Source organism: Dermacentor andersoni, chromosome 5, assembly GCF_023375885.2.
Source record: "Dermacentor andersoni chromosome 5, qqDerAnde1_hic_scaffold, whole genome shotgun sequence".
In the NCBI taxonomy this organism is placed as follows: domain Eukaryota; kingdom Metazoa; phylum Arthropoda; class Arachnida; order Ixodida; family Ixodidae; genus Dermacentor; species Dermacentor andersoni.
In genome coordinates, this window is record NC_092818.1 from 92277841 (window position 1) to 92298028 (window position 20188).

The following is a 20188-nucleotide window of genomic DNA, read 5'->3' on the forward strand; positions in this document are numbered from 1 at the left end:
TGTGGTGAGGACCCATCTTATTTTCAGTGGCTAGTGGGGGTTTATGCAGAAAAGGTTTAGAAAGCATACTTTGTTCATTGTGCAATAAAAATGTTCGTTTATTGTTCAAGGCAGTGTTTTGTTTTCAAGCTGCTGGGCATATTGCTTTATTCCTTGAAAGCCCTTCAATTTTTTCTTGAAAAGATGCTGCTAACCCCATAGGTGTTTTCGGCAAGATACGTATGCTCAGTGCATTCGCCCAGAACTGCCAAGGTACACTGCAGCCGTTGAGGTCGCACGTCTTCACACTAACCAGTCAAGTTTGAGTTATCCGGCAAAGGCCAGTCCAGGACTGTTCTGGCCCGTGAAAGTGTATGAATGGTGATCATGACCATCGGTGATGATCGAATTAACGGAAAAATCCGATTCAAGATTAAAAAAGTCAGCTGTGTTGGTGTACTGTATCCTTAGTAAATTTGATCCATTTCCATCAACATGCTGTTGAGAATGAACATTTTCTGTTCTGCCAAGCAGGGTGGAAGGTGAGATTACTCCTACTATTCAAACACCATGAATGCTATCTCCTTTGCTTGTGTTGTTATATCCTCGTTTCCGCATGTTCCACATCCCAAAATAATATAGATAAAATATATAAAATAAAATAACTTTCAAGCATCCATGTCAGAGCCTTGTTCACTCCGTGTATGATTTTGAACAAAGCTCCTGTGCAGCCATCCACACTTACGTTGACTGCTCAGACGCTGGACAGCTGAGCAAGGAACCACTACCATAACATAACAATACCATAACACAGCAGCTGCTAGGTTCGAGGCACCAGGCTCAATGCTACTGCCTGGGTGTCCTTCTGGTCTTTTCTCGTGACAAACATCTCGGTCTGACCAGAAACACAGCTATTGATGTTGTAGTCGGACTGCCATCAGCTGCAGTGGCATGACAGATGGTAAGGAGAGATCAAGCCAGCGGTCAAGATGGTTGGTACATTGGCGCCACATTTGTCAAATAAATGCAGCTGTGGTTGCCTGCACTGGAATCTACATAATTTCTCTGCGTCACACCACACTGATTCAGCGCTCTAGACATATGCAGACAACTGTACAGGATCGGAAAGGTTATTTTTCATTCCTTGTGATCAATGGCATGCACTGTCATCTTCTGCCATGTTTCCTTACGATGAAACAGCCTTGAATTATTCAATGCCATTTTCTTGTGCTGCAGAACCGGTCACTCAATGCTCAGCTGAGCTACTGCGATGCAAAGCTGCGCCAACACACGAAGGAACCCGTGAAGCCCCCAGCCAAGGGAGCTAACCAGTCCCTGTACTCCACGCCAAGCCTCGAGAGCATCTGGTCACAGCGCCGACTCTCAAGCAGGCAGTCTTGCAGCTCCACCATCTCTTGCGACGAGTTCAAAGGTACCCGTCATGGTGGCTCTGGTTCAGTTAACCAATCTACAGTAGCCGCATTTTAACAGGGGAAAGGCAGAAACAATTGGTTAAAATTTATCTGGAGGCTCCACTACTGCATGGTTCCTCAGCTTTGCATGTGTTGCTTTAGGATGTTAGACCTTCACAGTTTGGTTTGAATTTAGAGTTGAGACTTACTGCCTAGCATAAAAAAGAGCATGAACACTTTGTTCAACTAAAGCAAAGCTCTCTGCACTTTGTAAAACTTGCAATATATTTGTCAAAAAATTTTTATACTAGCTGCATACTTGTTGCGACTGAATAGGAGATCGTACTGTCCATAAACCGATTACAGTCAAGTGCCTCTAGAATGAATGACTCTAGAATGAAATGATGTGTATAAAAAATAATTTCAGAAGTCCCAAGCACTTTGTTATAAAAGCGTTTGACTGTAGTATGTCCATCAATTTTTTACTATTCTTGTCCACTTTATGGACTATAAACCGTATTTACACGATTGTAAGTCGACCCCTTTTTTTAAATTTGGAAGTCTGAAGTTGGGGGGTCGACTTACAATCGAAACCGAAACATGGCCCCGCCAAAATAAGCGATACCAACGGGAGCTACAACGTAGTTCGAATTTTGTTTGCTCTATGGCCCTAGCCGTATTTTTTCGCTATCCCGCGTGTTTGTTCGCTTTTCGGAAGAGTTTTTCAACATTTTTGAGAGTTTTACAGTGCATGCAACACTCATGGGGGGGTGTCGATAGTTGATGGAAGCGCCGCTATTCCCATTTGCAGCGGCACCAGTTTGTTCTTTATTCTATGGCGGCACCCTCAGAACGGCGGCGCTTGCGGGGAGTATCGGTAGTTCATGGAAGAGCAGACACCGCTCGCTGGTTTCTCTTTCTCTGTTTGAAGGCATTGGTATTGGCATGGTATTGGTTTGACGCGTTCCACTTGACTGCCGGCTACGTGCTACTTCTATGCTTCCCCAGTCGTCATGAGTGCTCCAGGCTCACTAATTGTTCGGCACTCGTTCACAGCAGCGTTCAAGAGGTCTGCCATCCTTTACGCCGAAGAAACAAATCACTGCACAGCGGGCCGCAATTTCGATGTTTCTAAACGGGTGGTGCGAGAGTGGCGACTGCAGCGAAGCGAAATTTTCACCTGTGACGACAAGTGAGAAATTTCCCACGTGCCAAAGTCTGGACGCTTTCCGGAGCTGTAGGCTAAGCTTGCGGCGTACGTCGCTGAAATCCGTGATCGGTCCCTGCCAGTGAAGTGCGACGTGGTCATGAAACAAGCCCGGACCTTCGCCTTAATTTTAAGGTTCTGCTCCGCTGTGAGTACAACGAGTGGTTGGCGGCAGAAGACTGCGAAATTACGCCAACTGGACCTGTCAAAAGAGCCTCCCTGACGGCTGCGTGTAGTTGGGTGCATTTGGCGTGGGCTGCTGTTCTGCAAGATGTCCTGGTGCGGTCGTTTGCCAAATTTGAAATTTCGCTGGACCACGACGCGCTGTGGGACCGCAGCAACGATGACGATGGCAGCACTAGTGAAGACGAGTAGACCAGTGACCATGTCAGCTACTAATAAATTTTCGTTATCGAATGCGCCCTCGGGTATGCTCTCTTATTTTTTTTTTTTTTCAGTCACGCGATATGGGGGGGTCGACTTACATTCGAGTCGACTTACAATCGTGTAAATACGGTATGTATTAGCTTGAAGGGTTCCCAGTGAAAATTGCTTTTTACTTAGTTAGAAACCTTGGAATGGCTTGGGTTTGTATGTTGACTGTGCTTATTTTTCTGTGCCCAAACACATTTCGAACATTGTGTCGTGATGGACATAAATATGTACAGCATGATATGACGGTTACCCAGAGATACAAACAGTTGTGAGAAGAACAGTTGATAATAGTCAACAACCACCATGGTGGCTTACCAGCTATGGCATTGCTTTGCTAAGCACAGTCACGGAATCGGACCCTGGCCACAGCGGCTGCATCTTGATTAGGGGTGAAGTGTAAAAATGCCTGTGTATCAGGCACCCAATGCACGGTAAAGAACCTCAAGTGGTTGAAATTAATTCGTGGTCCCCCACTAAGAGCATGCCTCATTATCAGATCATGGTTTTGGCACATAAAACCCCAGAACAGAGTTGATAATGGTCAACAAAGGTAGACACTGACACAATTTCACAATATTTGTTCAGAAAGGGAAGAGACAAAGTTATGCACAAAACATTCTCCTCTAAGACACTGTTTATTTGTTAACAGTATGTAGGGGCATAAGGCACTACAGTTGAACCTCGCAATAACGAAATCGGTGGGAAACGCGAAAAAATTTGCTGTCGTGAGAATTTCGTTGTTGCGAAAAGGTAATAGCTAATGCAGCACAGAGAGGTAATGCATCGCAGAACAAAACTTTAACTGTCCAAATTCCGTTAGCCTACTTTGCAAGCTTTGCTCGAGGATATAAAACCGCATTTCCAACAGTACAAAGTGCGCCGCATGCGTTGAGCAGCAGTGGCAGTACTGACGTAGTGCAGAATTCTTGGTCAACTGCTTTCGGAGATGCGATCACTTGCCGAGATTTTGTGTAACTCGGCACCAGACGCAGAGCAACAGTGCATGCAGCAGCGTTTCTCCAGCGCATGCTGTTGCCCGTAGACTTCGACGCGGCCGGCGCCGATCGCAAAAGTGATCGTATCTCGTGTACGTGAAGGCAAACAATCGAGATAACGGCCCTTTCGTGAAAATCTACATCCGGCGTAGAATCCACATAGATGCCTGTCGGGTGGCACCAAAACCAGCGTTCTTGAAACAAGGGATGCGTATTCCCAGACGATCGGTCAATCGTGGCCCCATGCGTGACACTCCATATGCCGCGAACGCCATCTCAAGCGCCATAAACAATTCCACGTAGGTGGGACGTGGATTTCTTTGTTTTTGCTGCATTTTTCTCACCGAGACGCACATTACGCCATGCACTGCCGCGATCGGGGATTGTTGTTCCAAACGCGCATCCAGTTTGCATTCAGTCTCACCTCACACGATTGGCCTAGGCCTCGCCGAGTCATGGGCCACGGGGAACGCAAAATGAACGCGCGTTTCGAACAATATACGATCTCGCCTGGTAGGTGTTCAAACACCGTCGTCACATGTCGGTAGCAACGTGCGTGCCGCTCATGGTGCCGCTTCAAACGGGCGATCAACAAACAGGATGGCGGCCATGACATGTTGCCAGTGCACTGATCGCTTCCGGCGCTTGGTTGTCCTTGTGAACAAAAATGGCGGCGCCCACACAAGTGCAATGTGGTGGTATTTTACGTAATTTTAATGCAAAACAATCGCATTTGAGCGCATTTTGGAGCCTGCTAGCTTTACGCAATATGCGGAGTTACATTCTGGCAAATTTCGTTGATACGAGATCGTAGTACAGCTACATTTCGTTGCCGAGAGGTACGAAATGCATTGGATCCTATGGGCGTTCTCCGGGGATACGAAAATGCTTTGTTGTCGCAAGAATTTCGTTGTTGCGGTATTTCGTTATCGCGGGTTCCGACTGTATTTACATTTTGTACATGCTGCTGAAGGACTGACAATGGCATTAATACTGTCTGTTTTTGTTTCTTTTCTAGTTCCAAGGTTTAAGTCCAACCCTCGACGGTAAGTCAACATTTCCTCATTGATGAGGCCATGTTTCTCTTAGATACAGCCCTGTTCGTGCATGCTGTCATTCATATTGTCAAACCCTTTCTGTTTCCACCTCATCTTTTTTTTAATGGACTGAGCTGCATTGGTAAATATGCTTCCCCCAAAGATTCCACTCTTAGCACTAGAGGAAGCTTGGCAAGTCTGAAGAGGTGCAAGAACCAAATACAGATGGTGACACTGCCTTCAAGTTCTCGCACAGCATCTGCTCAGGCCTATATGCAATTCCAAAAAAAACTGTATTGTACTCTAAAAGAGCCAAAGACTGAACATATCAAGTTTCAAGAACTTCCATTATGCAAAAATTGCCCAAATACGAAAATAACACACTGTGCTTATTCGAATGTAAGGAGACTGTTTTTCCCAGAATCCTTAGCCTGGAAGTCATCCCCCTTATATATGCAAGGCTGACGGATTCAGTTACTGTTTCAACATGGTGCCAGCAGTGCCAAATTTCCAGTGACCTACAATTTTAGAGGGCAGTGAAAATTGTAAGGTCGGGTAGTACCATATTTTCATGCATATAACTCTAGCAGAGAATTCGGAAAGCTCAACACTAAAGGCAGGAGTGCATGCTGCCATAAAGCCACACCATAAGGCTAAATTTGTGCAGCCGTGAACTCTTGCCTCAAGCTGAAATTCGCATACAGTGTGCATCAATTAACCCTGGTGCTTCCACATATTCGGTATTTTGGGCAATCTCTGCCAAGTCCAAGTGATCAATCTGCTAAACAGCATCGCGCTAAAGTAGTGTATTTCTGGGTCCCCCCAACTGGAACCCTCGTCTTGTAACCGGAACTGCATTATGACTAAATAAATAAGGTCACTTGAAATTTTGCCATCACTGAGATGTGCCAGCAGTGGAGTATTGGCACAAAAATTAAATAAAATCAATGTTAAACCTTAATTTTCTCTCTATTCATTTCACAGAAAGAGTTAAATAGGTATTTACTCGCATAATGAACACTTTTTTTCCCCGAAAAATATGCACAGTTGGGTAGTGCATTCATTATGCGGGATAAACTAATGAGCAAATTTTTTTCCACAGCCACCTCTATAAAAGTCGGTTCTGCCCAAAATGTGAACCATCGATTGCAATAGCAAATGTATATACATTACGTGAAGTAAGGATAGTAGTTTTATCGGCCGTATGAACTTGCAAACATTCCCTCCAGCGTAAACTGAGCGGCGAGGACGCAGCACGGACAAAGGTATGACCCGCCATCGACTCAGCCCCCGACACAGATCGCCTTGAAGATAAGGCGCGCCACAGCCGCGCAATGTGCAGTTGCTGCCGGAGTAAAACACCGCGCTCCGCTCCCCTCGGCACCACACACGACGGAAGACTGCGTGTTTTCTTCCCGCTTTCCTTCCTTGTACACAGGCAATTGAGCAGCGATTTTCGGCGCCCCTCGGGCACAGTTGTGCAGTACAGCCCCCCCACCCCAGGGCCACAGTGTGCCTGGGGCCTTTTGCGCGACGAAAGACGGCGTGCAAGCTTGAGCCACAATCATTGGCTTCCCTTGCACACTTTCACTCGCACCTACATGGTGCATGGCGACGCAAAAATGCACCTGGAGCGTCCATATAATTCCTATCGCAATAAAAGTAGGAGACTCGGTACCATCCGGCATCCGACACGGCGTCGGACACAATCGCACCCGCCGGACGCCATATCAGACGCCGAATCGTACAGTGCGTCTCCTTCACAGCAGTAAGTTCAGGGTGCGATCACTATGCGAGACAAAGAAAAAAACACACTGCGTTCATTATGTGAATAAATATCGTATAGTTTTGAAAGGATGCTGTATCGGTCTAAACTGAATTGATTTTTTCTCCTTATAGCCCTTTTAAGTCTCTGTTCAGTACATGCAGCAATTGGAAGTTGTGCTGCTGCCAGTGACTTCGCTCAGCACCAATCGTTTCAACAAATCTGTCATTGATTTTCACCATAATAAATTGTGTGGACTAGTGAACATCAAGTCACCATAAAAAAAAAGCATCAGGTTTTATGCATTGTGGAAAAGAAATATGAATTCATTCCTTTGTGTCGGTTGAACCAGAGGAGAATAAGCGCAGACAAATTGTGCCAATAATAATTTGACTATGAAAAATTTCCTTGTACTCGAACTTCATTTGTCTATGGTCGCATGTGTTTCAATGCATTCGTTAGACTTGCAGCCTTTTTTTTTTCGTTGAATTTCACAGGGAGAGTGGTGTGTCGAGGTCGGGACAGGTCGCACAGGCAGCAGCTCTGGACTCCACCATATTCTCTGGCAAGTTCCTCATAAATTTCAGTCTTTCATTCTTGTTGGCTGCCATTATTAGTTTCTTCTGCCACAAGGCTCTCATTATTGGTCACTTGCCTACGGTGCTCTGCTTTTCGGCACAGAATGGTCATCGAGTTCTGCACTTGCTATATTTTCAACCCTGCAAAGCCCAAATGCCATTCTACATCAAGGAAGCTTGATCTTGTTCACCTTTTTTTCTAGCTACGGAGAGTACATTTGTGCAATATATATATATATATATATATATATATATATAAATATGTTAAGCAATGAAATGTTTTTTTGAGTAAAAAAAAAAAATTTGATCACTGATTTGTTTGCTGAGCTACCCACAATGGGGAAATTTCACTCCGGGGTATTAAAAACGTTACTGCGAAGTTCACATTAATTTTTATCTTGCATAACCCTTTGCACATGAGTGTCATGCAGGCAATAAAGAGAAATACATGGTTTAGATTATGGATCCAGGACCTTAGAGATGCCACTAACGCATTACTCTTGCATTTACTACTAAATTGCCACTGAATTGTTTATAATTTTGTTTTCATTTATTGACGTAATAAGCATAGTGCGATCAGGCATTACAGCAGTGTAGGGATCAAGCTAATAGGTAGTTATTAAAGTGTGGTGTACAGCGAGAGAGATTGATGTAAGTAAGGAGTTGTTTCAGTGAAAGCACCTCAGTTAAGCAGATCTCCAGTTACCATCTTTTTGTTCATAGTGACTATGCTTTTCTGAGCATTCATGCATTTCAGCACTGACATCTCGCAACACTGGAAAGTGTATAGCTTTTAAATAAATGCATTGTTGCCACGAACTGAAACCATAGTGGCTGGAAAAATTATTGCACTGCCCGTGTTGAAGAAACTTATTTCTGTAAGTTGATGCATTAGGAGGTATGACTCATGGGAGATGCCAATTAATGATTTATAGACACTGTGCAATAACATTAAATGAAGCATGCACTCCTCCGATGCCCCAGTGTTCTCCAGTCGAGCATCATTTTGGCCCGCATGACACAGAACTGCCTTTCATATTTCGACTTGTAGAACGTAAATCGTGCCACTAGGGATGGCGCTCTTTCCAGTTTATATATCTGCTACTGTAGGGGAAGTCCCATACAGTACATGGATATTGGCCGAACATGTGATGTATAGCAGCAAAAAATTCTGAAGTCCCACAAGGTTTAGTGATGATATCAATGGCACTATAGCGAGGGGACAACAGATATACTTGCATTCAGATATGAGTTTAAATGGGGTCGTTAATTTTGTATGCAAAAGTAAGCCAATGTCAGATTATTGGCTTCTTAGTTGTGTATACTGTTGGCTTCCGTTATTTTGACCCTGAGGTGACCGATGAAATTGATCAAATTATCTGGCTGGTCAAATTAAGATACCGAAGAAACACTAAAACAACCACCGATTCATTTGGGAGCATTTGCCTGAGTCTAACACACCCCTGAATTAAATGCGTGCCCACTTTCTAATTATCTGAAGCAGAAATTACATTAAATCTCCTAAACAAAGTAGTAATCTAACATGTCCGATTTTATGGCAGCCAGTTTCTTAGCTTTGCTGCAATGCAGCTGTCTTATGTGGTAAAGCGCATGAATGCAGCAAAGGCAGTTTTTGTTTTGTATCCAATTCCACCATGCAGGCAATTTCTGGCCCACTTTCCTTGCAAAACAAAAGGAATGCTTTAGAATTGGGTAAATACCACAATCGGGCGTTACAAGGTGCCGTTATTGTCGGGAAATCTTCCTGTGTGAGCCAAAAATAGGAGTTTTCGGTGGGCGATGACGTGTGTTAAATGCATTCACTGTCACATTCACATTCATAAGGTCGTACCTTAAGCTCCGCCAAGACTGACACTGCTTTAAAAGGGATCATCGGGGTCACAGTAAAGGTCAGGCAGATGGCTAGTCCAGTTTAATTTCATCCGGCGAGTGTATACTTTAGGATCGAAATAATGTTTGGGCCCATAGAAATGCATTGGTGCCGGTCGGGACCTTCGGTCGGGATCAAATTAACCAGAATTATATTGACAAGTCTACTCAGTATACTAGGCGATAAAACTACTTTGTAAACAAACAAAACCGTAATATTCTGCGGAACATATTAAAAACTTGGGGAATGCATTTCGACCCATACTGCAGCATCGGTTACACAGCGTAGTGGCTCAAGTAAAAGTACGGTGCATAGAGCATTTCATGCTATGCTTTGTTAGCAACTTACCCAAAAAGCTTTAACAGCAAGCAAGAATTTTTTTTTTCGCTAGATAACACTGGTGTGCAAAAACCTCTTTATTTCGTCTTAACTGCACAATGCTTCGGTCAACAAGTTAGAATGGCCATCACATGCTTCTTTTTATTTACTAGGCGCTTTGTCTAAGTATTCTTGATCAAAATGCACATTAAAGAACCACTCAAAAGAGAAATTACTTCAGCTGTTCCAAATTACCCTACCACAATACAAAAAATCACTCGCCGTGGGAATGCTTGGTAAACCAGAAAAGATGCAAAAAACCACATAAGGTGGCGCTGCCTTGAAATTCCCGTACCAGCTCCCTGTGATGTCATAAATTTTTACACAATCTGCTTGGGCCTGGTTAAATTGTTGGTAAAAAGGAACTATATTGTATTTTCAGAGTTAAAAATGGAACAACTTCTACTGAACCACAATGGCCGAAATGTTCAAAAATAATATGCAATCTGTGATGTCGCAATTCTGACCACAATATCAATGAAGATAGGGTTATTCAAGAGTACTTTATCGATCTAAACAGATTAAATGCTTCTCTTTAGTGTCCATTCAAATGCTTTCAGGCTTTTATTGTAAGAAAGCAATCGGAACTTACCGTAAAAACTGGACTATGGGTCGGACCGGAATATAGGTCGATCCCCCAAATAACGAATTCTAAGAATGAAAAAAAAAATCATTTCCAATGGCAAAAGTACCGAAAGACACCCTTACCTTGAAACAAATACGACTCAGCCGGTTACACAATCGTGACAGTATTTATTTAAACACTGCTTGCATGTGCGCCTGGCCAAGTTTTTAACAGTATCGCGCAACCATCGACCCGCGTGCTTGTCAGCACCTTATTAACGGCGCTGAGCTGCGAAACAAACGAGATACGTGCATGTGTACACATGCGCTTACTTTCGCTATTTTGCCCCCTCCGTGCCGTGATAAGGTGCTGACAAACACTCGGGTCGATGGTCGTGCGATACTGTTAAAAATTGGCTGGGTGTACAGTACACAGAAGAGCATAAAGTGTGCAATGTCTGGTATATAAGAGGAGGGTCGACTTTTCGCAATGGTTCTTTGAAAAAAAGTTTGACCTATATTCCGGTTTTTACGGTATCACTTTTAAGAAAAAAATTTCGCCAGCACCTGACCAACAGTGGACCGCTCATCATTCATCATCGCTGTTGGCAGTGGCTTCCCTATCACTATATCAACTCATAGTATCTAGTCTTTGGTGCCGTCCGTGGCATTTGAGATGCCACATTTTTTTAAATGCCTCGCAGACCATGGCATCTTAACAAACTTCCAGTGCTTACACAATGTTGCCACTCCTAAAGAAGCAGTCGATGTGTGAATGGGTTTGGATTGCAGCAACCTTGAATGTCAACAATAACCTGTAACTATCGCTGCTTTGGTTTCGTACTCATTTATAACATGCATATGGCAAATTTTTCCAGAAATATAGTGCATGTATTTCCTCTTGCCGCCAACATCGGTTTGGCATTCCTGCCAACGTAGCCGACGCCTTTTCTCGCAATGTAGCCAAACCATTCTAGCCCTCTCTCTTGAATGTCTCTTCATTGACTGTACACAGAGAGCCGCTTCTCCTGTGACGAAGAGCAAGACATGTTCTCAGAAACGGCACTCGCAGACCTCAGTAGCCAGCTGGAGGACCCGATGCACCGGTACAGCGAGCTGTATCGGCGCAATTCGATGCTGCCTCAACATCTGAAGTCGGTGTACCCGGTAGAGACACAGCAGTGCCCCATACCGGCGACACCCCTGAAAGGTGATGGCAAGCTTGCCTTTCCAGAAGTTGCCAGCACCTCTGCAGCTGCTACACCAAGTGGCTCGACTAAGCAAGTCAACGCTGCTGAAGATGCGACCAAACGGAAGAGAGATGCCCGCTCCAGCAGCAGCGATGACTGCAACAGCAAACCACCGTTTTGGGTGAGTGTCGAGGCTGTTGGAGTCTTGCGGCTAGGCCAAGCTCCTCCAGCAGTGGCAAACCAGTGCTTGTGGTGAAGTTTACGTGCAAGTAGCAGTTTGAAGTTTTGAAGCCAGGTGCTTCACTGAAATCGCAAGGCAGTTCTTTGGGGGTGGCAAGTGCCAAAGTTCTACACATGGAAGTGGCTGCAGGAGCTAGACGAAAGATGGTATAATAGTTTTTTTTATAACTTGTAGCTAAAAGGTCTCAGAGTGTGTTCCCAAAAATGGCCATGGCCTACTTTGGCCTATTTGGTGCCTTAATTTTCTTGCAGCCAGCTTTGAATTATACAGCCTTGGCAGAATTGTAGAAGTGGTCAGAAATTAACAATGCCTGTTACGACGGCTCGGTTGTCATGCGATTATGACATTTTACTACTGAGCGCAAGGTTGTGGGTTCGATTCCTAGTCATCGTGGCCGCATACCAGTGCCTGAAGAATGCAGAGATGGTCGTGCTTAACATTTTGTGCACATTAAAGGAAACTCCAGGAGGTCAAAATTAATCCAGGGCCCTCCACCACAGCATCCTTTCTAACAGTTGGATAACCCAACATTGAGGCAGTGGAAGTCCAGTTGCGTACATTTGCTATGCCATGGCGTAACCTTCACTGAACATATCTCGGCGCATTCTTGCAGTAAGCGAGACACAAGAAATGGAACATATGTTCTCAGTCTCTTGGGTTCTAGTTTTATTTTGGTATTAATGCTCCTTACTGTCGACATTAAATTATAAACATTACCATTTTGCATGAAATTAGAAAATGCGAGCAAGACTGTATGCTTACTGAGAAATGGCACTTCCTCCTGCACATTCCCCCCCCCCTTTTTTTTACTGTATGCGTGAAAGGGACTGACAAACAATTTTCATGGTAACAATTTTTTTTTTGTGCAATGGAAAGCTTACTGGTCAGAGTGTCTAATCATGAAGTGCTAATGCGGAAAACGCCAAGGAGCATTTTTTTATCACAATTTTCTATCTGAAGTGAGGATGTAGGCATCCACTGGATGCATGCTTAAAACGGCAATAGGTGAGCGTGATAGCAATTATACGCCGGCATGAGTGGGAGGCAAACAAGTGTGGCCGTAGCTGTAGCTGCGAGAAAGTATTTTGTTTATTAAGTCGGTGTTCCTGCGATTCATGTCTTCTGAAGTGTTAAAGTATTTCTGCTATAATAGCTACATGTTTTCATGGTTACCCGTCCAACTGCTTTGGTATTTAACCAGCCAAATGAAACACATCAGATCAATAACGAAACTACACTTGTACACATGATACAGTTCAGCATGTTGCCACATCCATGCGTGCGCTCTTGCTTTCTGAAGTATAGAATAAAACATGTGTCTAATAGTATACCAACTGCAAATTCAAGCAATAGTTCTGCTGTACCTAATAACAGTTGACTTACGTACAGTAATCTTGTAAAATGCATCCAAAGTACCAAAAGTTCACCGCCAGGTCTCGTCACTTACTGGTATTTGAGACCTTCTTTGCCAATTTAAGATTATCATTCCTACTTAAATCGTGAATAGCACGCTGCATTCTATAATTATAAATCATGGTAGTTTAATTTCCATCAACATCTCTCAACACATTCTGGCCAGTTATCAGTCCCTTCAAGTGGTTTACAGGGCACAAAATTTGAAAAAACAAAGCCGTATTCCCGCTACTCCCAGACGCATAGCCTGGTATTTGGAACTGCACTCTGCTGCAGTATGTGCAGCTAACAATATTCAATTCATTTAGGCACTACAGTCAGTCTAATTTTTCGGACTCCTCAGGGGCTGCAAAAATGTCCAAAATATCGGGCAGTCCGAAAGAACGAATGCATGCGTTCTATTTTCCCCAAGGGCTCAAATCGCCACAGGCACATCGTAATAGCTCTGAAGGCCTGGCAGTACACTTATTAGGCGTATCAGTGCTCGTACTGTGACGGCGTGTGCACGCATTTATAATTACGGAATACACTGTGCCCTGTGACAATTGCCCCTTTCCATTCTTGGTATGCTTTACCGCAATACTACACGTATGCTTCACCGCACAACACATCTGTATTAAGACGAAGCTAACTTTCGGAAACCGGCATTATGCAACGCGTCGTATTTCTCGAGCTTTGAAGCCATTGGCGAGGATTACAAAGGCGGAGTGTGCCATTGCCAACAGCGGCGAATTCTTTTAATGAAAAACATGGCACTGATCAGCAAGTACCTTGGTAGCGGATGCCCAAGTAGCTAGGCCTAGCATTGCCGCGGAGGTGGCTACATACAGCTGCCAGTGGATCTGCGTGCAAGAGTGACTGTTCGAGGCACCAAGATAATCAAAATTGCGGCGATGGTGGCTTCGATGAATGCTGTTTCAGAGCTGCGGTCATGGCAGAAAGTCCGGAAAATCGGACGGCGAAGGGTTTTTGCATCCGAAATTTCAGACGTTCTTATACATTGACTCCATGAGGTACCCGGCGATGCAGTGAAGGTGTCTGAATTTTCGGGCATGTCCGACAAATCCGGCGACCGCAAAATCGGTCGTTGAGTGTGCATGTTCGAACTGGGTGAAAACTGAACTCTTTAGTGGAACCCTTGCCCTATAAACTTCTGATGCCAACTGTATATACTGCACTTGTAACAGTTAACGACTTCCACTAGCCTAGCTTTGCACTCTAGAAATTTAGTATACTACATTGCACTACCGTGCTTACCCTATTGATATACATGACTGACTCAGCTGTGCAGCAGCATTGCTAGAGCTGGATGAGCTTGAACTGTAGTCTCCTTTGTTGAAGGATGTTGTTCTAAACTGCCTGCACTCTTATTTTCGCTGGCCGTAGATTGCGTTCTGAATCCCTGCTGCACTCTATTTTTGCTGGTGATAGATTTCATTCTGAGTAAGTATTTCCTCTTGTGCATGATATGTTCATCGTCTGCACACTAACCCTTCTGTGCCCAAGTCCCACTGGCTATGAAGAGTCGTGACACAATCATGTGATACTTTTGTGTCTTGGTAGCCCAGGTTTAAGCAGTCATTTGTCAAAAAACAAGTGAAGCGTCTCTGTGGTTTGTCCTGCCTCCCTTCGTAAGGTACGTGATACAGGTGTTGTCCTGTTGTGTCACATTTCCAAAACACATTCCTATGCTGGTTGTTCTCAAGGAACCGTGTTTTTTAATCTGAGTGTTCACGCTGCCTCTGATTTGCTAGCAAGCACATTTCTGTGTGTATTTGGTGTTGTCTACATATGTGTGTATGCATATGCTGCACAAGTGTGCATTGCAGTTGTTAATCAGGCCATTGCTTCCTTGCCTCCCCTGTGCACATATTTAAGACCACAGCACATAGCCACAAGGTTCTATGGTATGCTATCTATATAAAATTAATCGCTAAGCACATCATAAAATCTAGTATGCTTCAAAGTTGCCAAATTCATATCTTCAGCTCGTAAACGCTGCTAATCTGTTTGCATATTAAGTGCCACCGCACTACTACGAGATCGTTGCCATGTGGTAGTGTGCAAGGGAACATAAAGTTGTCAAATTCTGTGCAACTTTGTGGCAAACAGCGGGGAAACCACCAACCAACAAGAAAGCTATCAAGGCAGAAGTAACTACACTACATCTCGCCAACTTTGCGCAGTGCAGTGAAGGCTATGGTTCATGTCAGCCAACCAGAAACGAGAGCCGCCTGCATGCTCCGGAGGACGTCTCGCCCATTGTGCACTGTTAATCCTTTAGTGAAGCTTTTATTGAGTCGGCACTGTGCAGTGAGAGGCAGACAATGGAGGAGCCCTTCTGGTTTCCATTGCTGGTTGGCTGATGCAACCTATATTCGTTTCTTTGCAGGAAGTAGCTGATCGGTAACATAAAATCGCAAGACTAGAAATATTTCTGGTGCACTCAGCATTCCACGCTCCCAAGGCTTGCATTTCTCATCGCTCCCAGACTTTAGAACACATATGGCACCAGTTTTTCTCTAGCAATTGTCCATGACACTGTTTAGGTCCACGAGCACTAACATGTTGAAAACATGGGGTTTTCTGCAGGATAAACTTCCAGTTTGCAGGTGATGGGCACTGTTTTGATGCACTTTTGCAAAAACTAGTTGCATGCACACTTTCAAGAAACACTGAATCTGGAAGGCCTATTTGTTTCCTTCCATGTGATCGTAGAGATGATTCATTTAGAGAAGTGCATTTTTAATGGCCTTAGGTTTTTGAGCACCACAATTTGGAAGCACGACTGCACTGCCTCACTGCTTAACACAGTTGCAGTCCTTTATTTCTGGTAAAGTTACCATGCTAGAAATAAGGCTTGTATGCTTGCTTGAAGACATGCTTGTTGTTCTTTCTTTTTTAAAACTGTCTATTTCTGAAATTTCTGAAATGATTTCTGAAAGTGTATTGAATTCTTTGAGAGCTGGCAGGTGACTTAGATCCTGAAATGTGCTCATTACCAGGACTTATGTGAAGAGAAAGAGCCCATAAGTAATGCCTTATTGGTGTTTGTGGGGGAGGTTGTGTTTTGTCACTCCACACGCGTGTGCATGCTTGTTTGAGTGCTCTCGTGTGCACCTTTGTTTGATGGACTACCAAGTGTGTGTGTGTGTGTGTGTGTGTGTGTGTGTGTGTGTGTGTGTGTGTGTGTGTGTGTGTGTGTGTGTGTGTGTGTGTGTTGTGTGCGTGTGTCCATGTTGCTATTGCCACAGGCTTTGCGGAACTTCTGTGTAGTTTTTGTGTTAATGTCTAAGCTAAAAAGTGAAGCGACTCTTATTTAAGGTGAGCCAGCCTTAAACGGCCAAAGAAAACAAGGCAGTGCTCCACTCATGCACTTGAAACTAACTGAACTGAAGCCCTCCAAAAATAAAGAAGTGAGCTTATAGCAAGTTTTTATATTCACAGGGGCAGTAACTATAATAACTTTAATTCAGAGAAAATGAGCCACGGCTCTGTGGCGCGAATTGGTTTATGGGCTCAGATTGGCAAAAATGCTTGCGACGTCATCCAAGGGTTCACCAAGGGGAGTGGTTCGAATGGAACGCTGAACACCCTGCACTGTCTCGTGCAGCTGAGAATGCAACACATTTTTTTGCTTTAGTGGGATTTACATTTTGCCTGGAGCTTAATGCTGCTGTGTCTGTGCTCAAATTGGTGAACCGTAAGCGTGGCTATAATACTTGGGCAACCTCAGTGTAGTGAGGCATGGTGCTAGGAGCCGCAGAGCACTATACCAATTTCCACTTTGGAAATGGTGATTGCTGCTGTTCTATTGAGCTTTAAGTGAGCCGCCATGTTCTGCTGGGTAAAGCAAGAGTGCAAATGTCTTATCTTATCTGGGATTTCCGCTTACTGGTGTTGCAGTTCACTGCATCTCAGGCTCTGCGAACAGGACTTCTTGAGTGCACGTGCTTTCAAGTGCAGTTATGATCACTCCTATTTTGAGAATTGCATGGAACAAGCTTGACTTTACGATGGTGAACCACACCTGTCGGAATCAACGGGTCAATATCGCAGCATTATGTAAATAGCCATGTCACTAGCGAGAACATAGCGGTTGTATTTGCTAGGCATTGCTGGTCATCATAAGGGTCAGGGCATGACAGGAGGCCAAGTGCAAGTCATGACAATGTGACAGTTTTTGCTGCTTGATAAGGACCTTTAATTTTGTCTGATCTGCTAACAGTGTTGTCCTACATACAACATCCATGCCATCAATGGAAGTAACACACAGAGCCTTCATTCATTCAGAGCCTTCATTCGATTCTTCCTTCTAATGTTTTTAGCATAGCAGAACCATATTGTCATTACTGTAGCAGCTTTTCATGTTCTAAGTGGTGCAATTCACACTTGCCAACGAATGCACGTATTAGGTTGTGGTACATTTGCTGTACAACTGACTGGTGAATGGACAACCATGGTTACCTCGTTTGACAGGCTTATCTGTTTGAGCACTGTCACCGTAAACACTAAATATATTCTGCACTTATTAAAGACTACTATGTTAGAATAAAGTAGTATCTTAACTGTCTTTCATGCCAAGATATAACCACTGTCAAACTTCTCTAGTATGAATGAGAGCAGCATGTGGCTGTGCCTACCTTGCACTTGCTCATGCCAATGTTTGAGAGCCAAAAGTGCTGTGAATGACCTCTGTTATTTTATATGCAAAACTATGACAAGAAGCATGTGAATTGGTGGCAACGCTATGCATTTTGTGATTGTTCGCAGTTCTTGAAGCGCTGTCAGTTATGTTTTTGGTTTGAAGTTGACTAAAGCCTATAGCGGTGCGCAAGGGCGAGATTGGTTTTTCAAAAGTCAAAGTGAGTGTTCACTTTGACTGTCGCTGACCTTTGACGAAAGCACAGCGCTGCCGAATCATGAGAGCGCATGCTAACGTTTCGAAAGCAAGATGTTTGTGTGATCTACAACCAGGCTGTCACCAGTGGCGGTGATCTGCTAGTATGTCCCTTGCAAAAGCTTGCCATTGACATGTGTTGGAGTGGGGCATGCCATGCCGTTGCAGGGAGCTTTCTTCTATTGTTTGTACCTTTATCTTGAATGCACAAAATTAGGTGTTGCCACTGGTGATGGTACCGCTATGCTAACACACCGTCGCCATGCAGGGCAGTTCAACACTGCAGAAGCACGCAAGCAGTTTTGTTTTCACGCATGTTAAGCAATCAATTATGGAGTAAAATGGCAAGGCGAATGTGAACTTCTGACTACAGCCATGGGCTATATTTGTTAACAGGTTAATTTTGTTGCGTTCATTTGATAGTCTGAGCAATAGGCTTTAGGGGTAATGATAGCTGTCGAGGAAGTGTTCCTTAAAGTCTTAACTTCTGTTTCACTAACTATTCAGGTTATCACGCGAGTGAAATCAAGACAACTGTGACCAACTGTGGGAGTATAAGACTGCCAAAAAGGAAAAGAAAAAAGAAAAACAATCACAGTAGCATTGGATGTGTCTGTTTTGAAGTGCATTCTTTGACTTGCTTCATTCACTAAATGGTGTTCATGCCTAATAATTATGATATGCGATTAGGATAGGATTAAAAATTGGAAGTGGCCTCAAGAAAGTAATGCTACGTGTGAGACTTTTATGCAGGATATGCACTCGTTCCTTTTTCCAGGCAACTGCAGGTACGCCATCAAAGGCAAAGCCCAAGAAGTCGACGCAGACACCATCAAGTGTCAAGAAATTCCTCAGAACCAGATTTAAGCGATAGCATTGCGGGAATGTAAATAATTTTAAGGTACTTCTGTTTACTCGTGACTTGGTTTTAAAGGAAGGATAGCTTAAAAACGAATGACAGAGCTCTTTGTACAGTCACCAGTTTTTAAACAAGAAAAAATTAAGTGAAAGTGTGACAGATGCTTATAGCATGACAGTGCAAGAAATTTTACGAATCTTATACAGCATTACAATCTTCCAGTTAAGTAACAGATATGCACACTCTACGTTCCAGGTTTAAGAAAATATATATATATATATACTCCCCGTAACAATTTATTACTGAAATGCTAATTGTGCACTGTGCGTTTTCTTCGAGATATTGATGGAGTATTCACCATAAAAGGTGTCTCAAATGGAGAACTAACATCCCCGAGTCTCAGCAAACTTCAAATTTTGTGTAAATACTTATATTGACAGTTTTCAGTGTGTGGCTTGTCTTTGGAACACTTGGCACTGCTTGTATAAAGGAAGTTTTACCGTTTTTAATAAACACTTTTACTTCGCACTTGGTTCTCATTCGTGTTTGTTACTTTAACAAAAGCTGTCTACCTTGTATTGACACGCACATTTGCCTCTTTGCACGTTTTAAGGTGAAACAATTGATAAAAGGCTTCGATCAGCATAGCTTCCAACGAGAACATAGCATCTGCCATATTTTTCTTTCTTCTCCCAGAACGATTCGCTGCCTTTTTGAAATTCAGGTGCATTAATGCCTGAATGCAAATGGAATATTGCACACTATTCAGCAATTTCAGATACTCGAAACTAACTAGATATTTCACAACTATTAATTTTGTTATTGTTCTGTCTGCTAAATGAAACAGCAAATTGTCGAAGCAATGCAGAAACAAAACAAGTAATCAGATTTGTTTTTCGTTTCGCACTAGTAGTCCACATCACATCATAGTAATTTGGTCCTGTTAGGCATAGTCACGTAGCAGCTTTATTGGTTATGTCTCAACCAATCAATTTTTTTTTTTGCAACAGGTACTTCTACATGGGTTTACTGCGCACAAGTCCTTCAGCGACATTTTCTTCTACAACTGCGATACATTTTTCAGCAGCTATTTATTTAGCCAACTGCTCTGGCACTGCGATCATTCAGCCACCATGCAAATGATTGGTAGTACATGGATTTGTCTGATCTTCATGCTTGGGGCTTCAAACATTCTTGTGGCTTCACTGTGGCTTTGCAATTTATACTTTGTTTAATGTAGAAGGTAATATGCATGCGTACTTCCTGCTAATTGCAGTGGTTCCTCTTGTCCATGCATCCGTGGCGGAATGGTTTCAGTACTATGTTTGAATGCTGTTGTTAGAT

At 43.5% G+C, this 20188-nt stretch overlaps 1 protein-coding gene across 1 annotated transcript in view; it reads left to right on the plus strand.

Moving 5' to 3' along the window:
• Positions 1 to 19370, plus strand: part of LOC126532011 (uncharacterized) — a 59471-nt gene extending 40101 nt beyond the window's left edge. The window contains exons 15-19 of the mRNA XM_072288338.1: positions 1216 to 1411; positions 5047 to 5074; positions 7328 to 7583; positions 11259 to 11612; positions 18764 to 19370. Of these exons, the coding sequence (XP_072144439.1) occupies positions 1216 to 1411; positions 5047 to 5074; positions 7328 to 7583; positions 11259 to 11612; positions 18764 to 18859 (930 nt within the window). The 3' untranslated portion in view covers positions 18860 to 19370. The remainder of the gene's footprint in view (positions 1 to 1215; positions 1412 to 5046; positions 5075 to 7327; positions 7584 to 11258; positions 11613 to 18763) is intronic.
• The last annotated feature ends 818 nt before the right edge of the window (positions 19371 to 20188 follow it).